This window comes from Peromyscus californicus, unplaced genomic scaffold (genome assembly GCF_007827085.1).
Source record: "Peromyscus californicus insignis strain IS unplaced genomic scaffold, ASM782708v3 Scaffold_5__1_contigs__length_169319896, whole genome shotgun sequence".
NCBI lineage: Eukaryota > Metazoa > Chordata > Mammalia > Rodentia > Cricetidae > Peromyscus > Peromyscus californicus.
In genome coordinates this window covers 105,744,267-105,756,887 of record NW_026294573.1, presented here as the reverse complement: position 1 = coordinate 105,756,887, position 12,621 = coordinate 105,744,267, and the positions used below count along the sequence as shown (strand labels likewise).

Sequence of the window (12,621 nt, the reverse complement as noted above, 5' to 3'; positions counted from 1 at the left end):
TGGCTGCTGCCACAGCTTTATCCTTAAACAAAGTTCCCATTTGATTTTCTTTCCTGCCTGCTTGGACACTTGGACTTGGAAAATCTAACTGTTGCTGGGCAGTGGTGATGCACAACTTTAATCCCAGCACTCAGGAGGCAGAGGCAGGCAGATCCCTGAGTTGAAGGCTAACCTGGTCTACAGAGCAAGTTCCAGGACAGCCAGAACTGTTACACAGAGAAACCCTGTGTCGGGGAGGGGGGGGGGGGGGGAAATCAGTTTTCAGTTAAAGAGATTTTTGTTTTTTTAAATCTTTATGGCTGTGTGTGGTGGTACCCAACTTTAGTACTCAGAAAGCAGAGGCAGGTGGATCTCTGCTTTGAGTCCAGCCTCGTCTACATAGTTAAGACACTGCCTCCAAAAAAAAAAATTATTTAAGCCAGGCACTATGGCACATGCATAGAATCCTAAAATCAGGAATCCAAGGCTACCTGTGGCTGCATAGTTTGAGGCCAGCCTGCACTATTGGAGATCCTGTCTCAAAAATTCCCAAACAGGGCCAGCCCCTGGTTCAGCAGGTAAAGGCACCTGCCACCAAGTCTGATGGCCTGAGTTTAGTCACTGGGACCCACATGCCAGAAGCTGGAGAAGCATCTCCTGCCAACTGCTCTTTGACTTCTACATGGGTCCCATGGCACACACACAATTAATACATGTCAAAACAAAACATACCGCTCGTTTTCTGAAGAGTCTAAAGTCTAGGAACATCGCTCAGGGGTACAGTATTTGCTTAGCATGCATGAGGCTCCCAATTCAGCCTCGGTGCTGGAAAAAAAAAAAAAGAAAGCAAACAATGTAAAAGAATGCATTCTAAGAGTGAAAATTCACCCAGAACCCACACAAAGATGAGAATCTGGCTACTTCTCTCTCTCCTAGTTACGAAGCAACATCCCCTGTCACCTGGTTGATATCTCTTGTGGATTACCCTGCGGTGCCATGCTACCCTGTGGGATGCACAAATGTCAGAGACTCTGTCACAAAGGAGAATGTCTTGTGGATGAGGCCTGCAAGCAGCCCTGTACCACACCCAGAGCTGACTGTGGCCACCCATGTATGGCACCCTGCCACCCCCAGTTTACCCTGCCCTGTGACAGCTTGTAAAGCCAAGGTAAGTGCTGACCCGGGTACTAGTGAATCCAGAATTGACTGCAGTGGCCCCTGGATGTGCATCTAGGGAGTGCAAGTCGCCAAGAGAAATGAGTCTGTGTGTGATACCGTGTGAGATGCTGGTGCCAACCCTAGTGAACAAGAGACGTAGTCCCTTACAATACGATAGGACAGATAATAGCTAAGTGACGACTCGGGTAATTGGGAGTCTGGTGTCAGAGAGGAGTGATTGCACCCTCGTGGGAGGTAATGAGAGGTTTAGTTTGGTTGAGGGGTCGGGAAGGGCTGCCCTGAGGAGATGAAAGCAGAGGGGTCATCTGAACTTGGCCTTGGTTGGACCCTCGTCAGGTCCGTGTACCCCAGATTCAGTGTTCCAAGGTTCATTCTAGGTTTGCCCTTTCAACTGGAAATAAGAAGAGAAGTACTTTCTAGAAAAGGGCATTATAGCCGGGTGGTGGTGGCGCACGCCTTTAATCCCAGCACTCGGGAGGCAGAGCCAGGAGGATCTCTGTGAGTTCGAGGCCAGCCTGGTCTACAGAGTGAGTTCCAGGACAGGCTCCAAAGCTACACAGAGAAACCCTGTCTTAAAAAAAAAAAAAAAAAAAGGAAGGGGCATTATAAAAGGACATGTCCATTGCCGAGCCGCAGTCCGCACGGATGGTGGGTAGCCTCTTGAGCCCATAGAGAAGCTCACGACTGTTCTCCATGCGGTTTGATTTGGGAAGGCTGTAAAAGTGAAGCCTGCCTGGTTCTCACCTGGCTCTCTTGTGGGAAGAGTCACTCCGTTCTCACTAATATTTCAGGTAGAGTTACAGTGTGAATGTGGAAGAAGAAAAGAAATGGTGATCTGCTCTGAAGCGTCCGGTACTTATCAAAGGTTAGTGCTCCATAAGTCCTTGAAATTGGTGGGTCCGCTTGAAGGGGAGTCGTGCGTCTCCTCTCTAAGGCTGGAGGCTGAACCCAGGGTCCTGCACATGCTAGCTGAATAAGTGCTCTGCCACTGAGCTGTAGCTCCAGCCCTAGGAACTGGGTGGTGTCGTTATTTGGGAGTTGTTTTTGTGTTTTGTAAAATTGTGTGCTTATTGTCTGTGTGCATGTGTGTGTACGTGTGTGCACGTGTGTGCATAGACATGGCACAGCACATATGTGGAAGTAAAAGGTCATCTTGGGGGAGTTGGTTCTCTCCCTCTGCTATGTGGGTTCCAGGGAGCAAAAAAGATTGTCAGTCTTGGCTGCAAGCACTTCTTACCTGTTGTGTCATCTTGCTAGTCCCTTAGAACATTTTTGGGTTTTTTTTTTTAATTTTTTAATTTTTTTATATTTTATGTATGTGTGCTCTGCTTGCTGGCAGAGGGCATCCAAACCTATTATAGATGGTTGTGAGCCACTCTGTGGGTGCTGAGAATTGAACTTAGGACCTCTGGAAAAGCAGCCAGTGCTCTTAACCGCTGAGCCATCTCTCCAGCCCCTCCCCCGCTTACACGGTTTTTCAAGTAGCATTTTACATCTAGGGCTGGAGAGGTGACCCAGCAGCTAGGAGAGCCTGAGTCTGGATCCCAGCCTCCTGATGAGGCAGCTCACAACTGCCTAGAACTCCAACTTGAGGGAATCCAGTGCCCTCTCAGGCCTCTGCATGCAGACACCCACACAGACCCATGGCCTCACAGTAGATGCACACACAGTAATTAATTACATAAATAAATAAAGTCGATCTTTAGAAAAAAGAAGATTCTAAGGTATCTGAGGTGCGTTAAAGTGCTTTTTCCGGGCTGGTAAGACGGCTCAGCAGGTAAAGGCTCTAGTGCAGACCTGAGTGCCATCCCTGGAGGCACGTCCCTTCAAGGAGGAAAGAGAGAATGACTTCACCAATTGTCCTCTGACATCCACATGTGTGTCACGGCATGTGTGCCCCGCCAGCACGCGTGCACGTGTGCGCGCACACACACGCACACCATGTATATACAATGATAATTTTTTTAAATATTTAAGTGCCTTTTCTTGCCTTTAATTTGTAAAAGAAATACTTTGCTTCTTCTGTTCCCATTCTTTCCTCGCCTTTTTCATCTAATTACACCATGAGATAGAAGGAAGACATCTTGAAGTTAGGTAAATTGCTTTACTCTTCTACCTATTTTTGTTGCGGCACAGCTAAGGCACTCCATGTCCGTTACAAGCTTGGGTTTTCTGATTGTTCTGGTAGATATCCTTATAGCCTCCTAAAGTATTGACACCATGGGGTTGTACAGAGATCTGTGTATAGAGGTGGAGTGTTAGGGAATGGTTGGCTATATATATCTCTTAACTAGATGTGAAGGTGTACCATGGCTACTACAGGCTTCCGTAGATATCTGATTGGCTATTTGTCAGTTTTGTTTGTTGGTTTTTGGTTTTTCAGACAAGGTTTACTTTGTAACTCTGGCTGACCTGAACTCACTATGTAGACTAGGCTTACCTTGAACTCACAGAGATCTACCAGTCTTCGGCTACCAAGGGCTGGGATTAAAGGCATGTGCCACCATGTCTGGCCTGATTGGCTACTTGAATAGAGTATATTGGGCATTGGCCTGGATGTTCTGGAGATAGAAAGTTGTATTAACTCTTCCCTTCCTGTGCAGCTGCTTAGAATCTGACTGAATATGTATACCATAAACATGTCAGCAGTTTACATGTAGTACTACAGTAAACATGTAATAATAGATGAACTTCCAAGGTCACACTAACTATCTTGTGGTTGATGAGCTTTGAAGGCAGCTTCTGTATCCCTAGCACGCAGAGGCTCTTATGAAACTACAATGCCTCATCTTCTTTCTTCTTTTATATTTCAGAATAGCTGCTATTTCTATGGCCTCTAAAATAATGGACATGCAGCTTGGAGATTCAGTGGAGATCAGCAAGTTCATTACCAAGAAGGAAGTCCAACAAGCCAGGTAATTTTGGAAGTGTGTGCCTTCTTTCTCCAGTTCATCAGTTTCTCAGGAATTCATCTGTCTCAGTCCTTCATAGTAGCATCTCACACACAGCTGGCATTCAACAGACTGGGATATTGGGACCATACCCACCACAACACAGTGAGTCCTGCTCAGGACACAGCAGAGACCAAAGTAGGTTTCCTATGCCTCACTTCAGCTGGCTGACAGAGAAAGCTGGGGAGACCTAAATTTGTCTAGCTCGGCCCACAGAACCAAGATCCAAAGTGGTGGCTGTGTCTAAAAAGGCAGGTGAGGAACGATCTGAAGTCTACAAAGGACTGCTAGACTCCAGTGTGAGACCTGCTCATCTCCCCTTGTGAAGGACCTTAGGGAAGACAATAAGATTCCCCGGCAGGGGGTGCTCGTGAACCCTGAAGAACAGACAGCCTCATAACTGCTTCCAGGCCCTAAGGAAGGGCCGCTGTGTTCTCACATAGTCTACCTGGGGCTTTCTTACTAGACGGGAGCTAGAGAGCCTGTGCCTGACCATCTGTTTCGTTTGTCTGTCAAGGTTGCAGTGTGATGAGGAGTGCTCTGCCCTGGAAAGGAGAAAGTAAGTGGTTTCAATAGCTTGTCACTTCGTGAGCCCCGTGTAGCTAATGGGAGGAGGCATCCCTTCATCACCCAGCATCTGTTCTGAGTCTCAGCTGCTGTCAGCAGAAGACTCTGGTCATTAAGAGTCGAATCATCTAAGATAAACCCGTTGGGTAATTTCAGCATGTTCAGAAACATGAGCTGTGTGGTTTTGGGTGTGGGGTAAATTTCACATGCCACAACATGCTTATTTTTGTGACTGGCCAGCTTCCCGATCCCAGCAGAGATAAGAGGCTCTAAAAACTGTTGAAAACCTAAGGAGCTGGGAAGATGGCTCAGTCTATAAAATATCTGCCACACAAGCATAAAGACCTGGGTTCAGATCCCTAGACCCATAAGTCAAACTCGGCATGACACACATCTGTACTCTAGCATTGGGGGTGGGGTGGGGGTGGGATGGAGACGGACACTCGGGGTCTCCTAGACAGCCAGTAACTAAATCGGCAAGCTCCAGGTTCAAGAAGGGACTTTGTCTCAAAAAACAAAGTGGATCCCAGCACTCAGGAGGCAGAGGCAGGTGGATCTCTATGAGTTTAAGGCCAGCCTGGTCTACATAATGAGTTCCAGAACAGCCAGGGCTATGTAAAGAGATCCTGTCTGGAAAAATAAAATAATACAGTGGAGGCTGGTCAAGGGAAACACCCAACATCAACATCTAGTCTACACAGACACAACGTAAGCCGGGTATGGTGCTGTACACCTAAATTTCCAGTACTTGGGAGACTGAGACTGGAGGATTCCATGCATCTGAGGCCAGTCTGAGTAACTCACTGAGACTATCTCAGAATACAAAAGGCTGGAGCTATAGCCAAGTGGGAGAGCTAACTACCCTGCATGAGGCCCTAGGTTCGATCCCTAGTCCAACCCCCCAAAAGGACATTCTTGTTCTTGTTTCGTTTGCCTCTCCCACCCTAACCCCTCACCCCATCCCTGTTTCTTTTTTTTCTTTGCAATGCTTAGGATCAAACCCAGGGCCTTGCTTATACCAGGCAAACATTAAACCAGGCTGGCCTTGAACTCACAGAGATTCCCCTGCCTCTGCCTCCCAAGTGCTGGGATTAAAGGCGTGCACCCCCACTGCCCGGCCCTTATATTTTGTGCTTGTTTGTTTTGTAGGTTTATTTTCTCATGTGTGTGAGGGTTTTGCCTGCATGCTTGTCTGTTCACTGTGTACATGGCTGGTGCCTTGAGATGTCAGAAGAGGGATAAGATCCCTGGAACTGGAATTATGGATGGTTGTAATCCACCATGTGGGTGCTGAGACCCGAACCTGGGTCTTCTGCAAGAGCAGTAAATGTTCTTATCATCTGGGCCATCTCTCCAGCCCCCTCAGTCTTTTTTTAAAGATTTACTTTTATTGTATTTATGTGTCTGTGGGAATGTATGTCACATAGATGCAGGTGCCTGAGAATCTGGCATCACACAGACTCTGAGACCTAAAACTCCAGTTCCCTGGGAGAGCAGAAGCCCCTCTTGACCTGAGCATCTCTCCAACTCCGGTCCTTATTCTTAAGCATCAAAGAAAGTCATCCCCCACTTACCATTCCGCTGATCTCAAGACCAGCAGACCCTTCCCTAAATAATCCCGATCTCTACTGTGTTCCTTATTTAGACCCATCTATTTTGCATATTTTCTCTGAAAACAACACCACAATTGCCTAGATTGGTATTTTTCATTATATCATGTGTATATCATGGGTGTTTTGCCTGTATGTATATCCATGCACTAATTGCATGTCTTAGGGTGTCAGATCCCCTGAACTGGAGTAACAGATGGTTATGAGCCACAATGTGGGTGCCGGGAATCAAACCTGAGTCCTTTGGAAGAACAGCTGTGCCCTTAGCTGCTGTCTCTCCAGCCCCAATTGCACACTATTTTGAGTGAAGCAATAAAACCTCATGCCTGTCCACTCTGTCTTGGGGTCTGACTCACTCCTTTGTCCCACATATCCACACTAAATAAACTACGCACATGTTGTCACTTACGCATCTCAACTGTCAGCTCAGCTGATGGCAATATCAAAGTGTTTGTGTCCAAGTAATCCTTGTAATAGCTCCAGAGTAGGAATGCTTTTTGTTTAGGGTTTGGTTGGTTTGGGTGTTTGTTATTATTGTTTGCTTGCTTGCTTAGGATGTGTCTGTCTGTCTGTCTGTGTGTTTGTGTGTGTGTCTGTGTGTATGTCTGTCTGTCTGTGTCTGTGTGTAGGGGGGATGGTTTTTGCTAATTGATTGGTTGCTTGGCTGGTTTTTGAGAGACTGAGGCAGGAGGATTGCTGTTCAGGGCCATCCTGCCATACACTGTTTCCCTGTTCCAAAACAAAACAATATACCTCATATACCTGTAGTCTCAGACTTGGAAGGTGGAAGCAGGATGATTAGGAGTTCAAGGCCTTCCTGTCTCTTAATGAGTTTGAGGCCAGCCTGGAATACATGAGACCCTGTCTCAAAAAAAATAAAATAAAGTGTGTGTCAGGGGTGACTTCTGTGGTGAAAGGGGTGAGATTCTTGACTTACGTAAGAGCATCTGCTGAGGTTACTACAGTCTATGGTAAGCTAATGTCCGTCTCTTACTGCACCAAACTTGTAAATTAAACTTTATTATAGGTTTGTATGTATAGAAAACAAAAACAGCATACAAGTAGCCCTGGGTTTGATCCCAGCACCCCATGAATCTGGTATGGTGGTAATCTCAGGGAGAGGCAGGATCACAGTCATCCTTGGCCACATAGGCATTTTGGGGCCAGCCTGGCCTACATGAGACCTTGTTTCAAAAACAAAATGAACCGGGCGGTAGTGGAGCATGCCCTTAATTCCAGCACTCAGGAGGCAGAGGCAGGTGGGTCTCTGTGAGTTCAAGGCCAGCCTGGTCTACAGAATGGGTTCCAGGACAGCCAGGGCTACACAGAGAAACCCTGTCTTGAAAAACAAACAAACAAACAAGGAATATGGGTTGTTGGGAAGCTAGCTCAGTCACAAAGCTCTGTCCACACAAACGTGGGGCCTGAGTTTGCTTCCCAGACCTGTGTAAAAAGCCGTGTGGGGGGGGAGCTGGAGAGATGGCTCAGAGGTTAAGAGCACTGGCTGTTCTTCCAGAGGTCCTGAGTTCAATTCCCAGCACCCACATGGTGGCTCACAACCATCTATAATGAGACCTGATGCCACCTTCTGGCCTGCAGGCATACATGTGGGCAGACCACTGTATACATAATGAATAAATAAATCTTTAAAAAAAAAAAAAAAGCCATGTGTGGAGTCACATGCTTATTATCTCAGTGCTGAGGAGATAGAGACAGGATCTTTGGGACTCATTGGCTAGCTTGGCCAAGACCCAGGTCTCAGGGAGAGGCCCTGTCTCAAAAACTAAGGTGGAGAGCGTCTGAGGACAGCACCCAGGGTTGGCCTCTGCCCCCCACATCCACACATATGCATGTACCACCGCCTTGCCCCAAAGCCAGAATGGTATATTCCCCTCTCCTCTTTCCCTTACATTTGCTTGTTTCTCAATCACTTTCAGGAGGTTGGCAGAGGCATTTGACATCAGTGATGATTCTGATCCTTTCAATGTACGTTCTTCAGCATCAAAATTCAGTGACAGTCTGAAAGATGATGCCAGGTATGTAAACCTGTGGCTTGTGAGTATTCTAGTTAGTATTATAAGATATTGTAATTAGTATGTTTTCCCCATTATTACGCCAGATAAAGTTAACTTATGTTGCAAGAAATCACATGCTGTTTAGCTGTCCCCTTGAAGAACTGAACTTGTGCTTGAGGGCTGGTCCCATAGTAGTTGTCTGGGCCTTCCAAGGGCTGCATTGGCTGTACTGAAGACGAATGGCTAGCCACCTCTCACCCCTGTCTCACCGTCACAAGGTGCTTCTCTGGGGCAGTGACAGGTCCTTTTCTGGCTCTGGCTGTGTCTCCTCCTTTGCTCCTACTGCTTTCTTTTCTTTGTGGTTGTGCCGCGACTCTGTCATGTGACATTCCTCACCTCTGCGCTTTTTCTGCCAGCATTGGCCTCTCTTTCCTGTGGAGGCAGGAGGTGAGTGGAAGATGTTCCCAGAAGAGCAAGAACAGATGGAATTAACTGATGGTTTTTCATTTCAGGAAAGACCTAAAGTTTGTCAGCGACATTGAGAAGGAAATGGAAACGCTTGTGGAGGCCGTGAATAAGGTGGAAGTAAACTCACCCAACTGGGCATTTCTCTGAGGCCAGCTTGACTTAAAAATACATACATACATACATACATACATACATACATACATACATACATAATAGTAATAATAATAATAGATAAGTTCCAGAAACACGGTTAGCCTAGAGGGTTATAGGAAAAGGTTGCAGATTCCCAATGCCCAGCCACTATAACATTCATGGAAACCTGGATTGTTTCCATCATTATAGAAAAGGTATCTACAATTAAATTAAGTGTACATTAAGAATAACCCTTGACCAGACATAGTAGCGCACACGTTTAATCCCAATACTCTGGAGGCAGAGGCAGATGGATCTCTGTGAGTTCCAGACCAGCCTGGTCTACAGAGTGAGTTCCAGGACAGTCTACACAGGGAAACCCTGTCTCAAAAAACAAACAGAAAAAGAAGGAGGAGGAGGAGGAGGAGGAGGAGGAGGAGGAGGCGGCGGCTCAACAGTAACTGGGAGTTCGAAGACGTGGAAGGCCCCTCAGATGACTGAAAGGTCGCCTGTGATAGGAGGCACACTCTTTGTTTTCTCAAAGGGGGAGACTAAAGGTGAAGATGGGGGACAGACTGAGGAGGATGGGCCCCGTTCCGCCAGGGATGTCAAAGTGGTAACTCCACGTGGAGGAGTAATTTAGTAACCAGGGTATAGTGACGAACACCATTAATCCCAGCGCTTAGGAAACGGACAGGTGGATCTCTGAGTTCGAGGCCAGCCTGGTCTACATAGCAGGTAGCAGGACAGCCAGGGCTACACAGTGAGATCCTGTCTGCAAAAGGGAAACAAGTGATTTGTTAAGAAGGAGCCAGTACTGCTTTGGCTCCCTCTGCAGTCACTGGGGGTGAGGTCCAAGGGGCTGTTTGTTTTCCTCCCCCGCTTCCCATTTCCTTCCTTCCCTCCTCTTCCCACTTCCAGCAGGATACTAACCTGAAAAGGAAACTCAATGTGTTCCTTCTCTGTGTAGGAAACCTGAGCAGATGTATTTCTATGTTTGTGTACATACAGCTGCAGACCTCACAGCTGGAGTAAGCAAACTTCTGTGGGGCGTGAGAGTTCCTTGTTTTTAAGTCCTCAGTGTACCTAGGCATTTCTTGGGAATACCGTTCCTCAGTTATGGACTCCCTCAGGAGGAAACACTAGCTCTGTACTACCTTCTGTCTCTTACCCTGTCCACCTGCCTGCAGCAAGATGCCATGCTCACACACACAAGTAGGGAATGGTAGGCATTTTGAACCTCTATAAAAAGGTGGTCACAGGCTGATGAGATGGCTCCGTGGTAAAAGCACTTGTCACACACACCTGACAACCTGAGTTTGATCCCAAGAACCCACAGTGAAAGCACAGAACCAACTCCCAAAGTCATCATCTGACCTCCGCACAAATAATAATAATAAAGATTCCAACAGGAAAAACTCAATCAATCACCTTGATTAGCTATGCTCTTGTGGTGGTTCGGGTAAGTCAGGAGTGTTTTCTGTTTCCAGGGGACGATGCTCATCAGTGTTCTCTTCTTCCAATAGGGAAAGAGTCTTAAGAAAAGCCACTGCTTCCCCCCCATGAACAGAGACCACCGCCGCATCATCCATGACCTGGCCCAAGTCTACGGCCTGGAGAGCATGAGCTATGACAGTGAACCAAAGCGCAATGTCGTGGTCACTGCCGTCAGGTGGGTTGATCTTGCTGTCAGCAGGGCAGGCGTGACACCAGCCACCATAATATGCTCTTGTTACTTCCTCTTCCTCCTGGAGGAATGTAAGGGAAATACATTTCTCTGGAACAAGTCTTTTCATCAAAGAGTAAAGCCCACACCTCATTCCACAGGGCAGGGACACGCAAATACCCAGTTCTCACAGCTGCCCTGATCATTTGCAGACGCTGGGGGTGGCATTTCTGCAGGTGGAGAGGGTGTGAGCAGAATGCCTGCTCATCACTTCTGCGCTCCTACCCCTCTGTCTCCTGTTCCTCCCTCTGACCTCCCAGCTCTAATCTTGGCATGATGGGGACAGAAAGCATGCTGGACTCTGCCTCGGTGTTGTCATCAGAGGAAATGGAGGTGGTAGTGTGAGACAGAACTGCACAGTGAACAAAAACCAAGTGTGGCATGGGAGGAAGTGGGCAGCAGGTCTGGCAGAGGGGACAGATTGAATGCAGGTTGACCACCCTTGAGACAGGTGGTGTCTGGGTGTGTGCAGCAGTGGAGCCGCCTGGTCCGAGGCTGGGCTCTGACCCGGCTGTCTGCTCAGGGGCCTCACTTTTCACGCTCTGCTTTACCTCCTTCAGGGGGAAATCCATTTGTCCTCCCACCTCGCTGACCAGCGTGCTTGAAAGAGAAACACAGACGCGGCCTCCGCCACCAATCCCTCATCACCGACACCAGACAGACAAGTAAGGATTCTTCAGCTGCTTCTCAGTAGAACTGTGGGAGCAGAGGAGCTAGGAGGGGTAACCACTGGGCTACATCTGCCATCACTGGCCTGCTTTGGCTTGTCTTTAGGGTGTGAGTGTCCAGATAGGCTTTGATTAGGGCATCAGACACATTTGTTCAAGCCAGCAAAGCCTTAAGAGAATAGTCACTGGGTCAGCAATGTAGATAAGGCACTAACCGTGGGAGCCTGGTAGCCTGACTGAGCTCCCGAGACCCACAGAAAGTGGAAGGAGACAGTGAACTCCACAGACATGTCCTCTGACCTCCACACACCATGCTCACAAAGTAATAACAGTAAATAAATAAATGTTTTAAATATTAAAAACAAAAGAGAGGCTAGCTGAATGTAATTCCCACAGTGTATGGTGGGTTATCTGCCACTCCAGATCATTTAGAAATGGATGCAGTTAACAGTAGGTGGAAGTGATGTGGGGGGACTGTTGGCAGTGGAGCAGGCAAGTCGAGATTTTCACTTTTTCAGAGATTTATTTAGTTTTGGAGGGTTCAACAGCAAGCTTAGACAATGCCCGGGGAAAGATGGTTCTGAAGAAGGGGGAGGGGTGCAGCATTTGGGAGTGACAGCACTGTCAGGAAGACTCGGGACCCCACGGTGAAGATCAGATGCGTTCTGCGTGAAAACAGCAAAAACATGGACACTGCAGGAAGTTCAGATGTGGGATGAGATTCAGTACCGCGGCCACACAACACAGTGAAGATAAAGCCAGGCAAGGGGTGACTTGGGATGGGTAACAGATGGTCCATGGTGGGACCAATTCAAGAAACAGCATTTGCCGTGCCTGTAAGGGTGATGGATAAGCCTGTGTTTACAGACCCACCAGTTAAGACATTATCATTTTACTAATGTATTTACTCTAAATATTGTTTTATTATAGTTAAAGGGAGAAAATAAAATCATATGAAAGTCTGGGCAATGATGACACACGCCTGTAATCCCAGCACTTGGGAGGCAGAGGCAGGCGGATCTGTTGAATATATGCATGTGCCTGCATGTATATATGTGTACCACAAGCATGTCTGGAGCCCACAGAGTTCTGAAGAGGGTGTTGGATCTCCTCCAACTGGAGTTACAGATGGCTGTGAGCTGCCATATGGGCACTGGGAATTGAACCTGGGTCCTTTGCAAGAGCAGCCAGTGGTACTCTGAGCCATCCCTCCAGCCTTGACTTTCACATTTTGCTCCACCTACTTCTCTAGGGTTTAAATGATTTTTATGATAAAAATATTATTTTGGTATAAAGAAAAAAGCAAGAATCTGCCAGGCGTTTTTT

General features: G+C 47.3%; 1 protein-coding gene across 1 annotated transcript in view; it reads left to right on the top strand.

Annotated features, from left to right (window-relative positions):
* The window catches only part of Nfx1 (nuclear transcription factor, X-box binding 1), a 69,271-nt gene that overhangs the window by 51,939 nt on the left and 4,711 nt on the right, over window positions 1–12,621 (top strand). Inside the window, 9 exon segments of the mRNA XM_052718454.1 lie at window positions 916–1,107; window positions 1,109–1,147; window positions 1,950–2,023; window positions 3,972–4,073; window positions 4,627–4,668; window positions 8,224–8,322; window positions 8,814–8,880; window positions 10,428–10,573; window positions 11,188–11,292. Coding sequence (XP_052574414.1) covers window positions 916–1,107; window positions 1,109–1,147; window positions 1,950–2,023; window positions 3,972–4,073; window positions 4,627–4,668; window positions 8,224–8,322; window positions 8,814–8,880; window positions 10,428–10,573; window positions 11,188–11,292 — 866 coding nt within the window.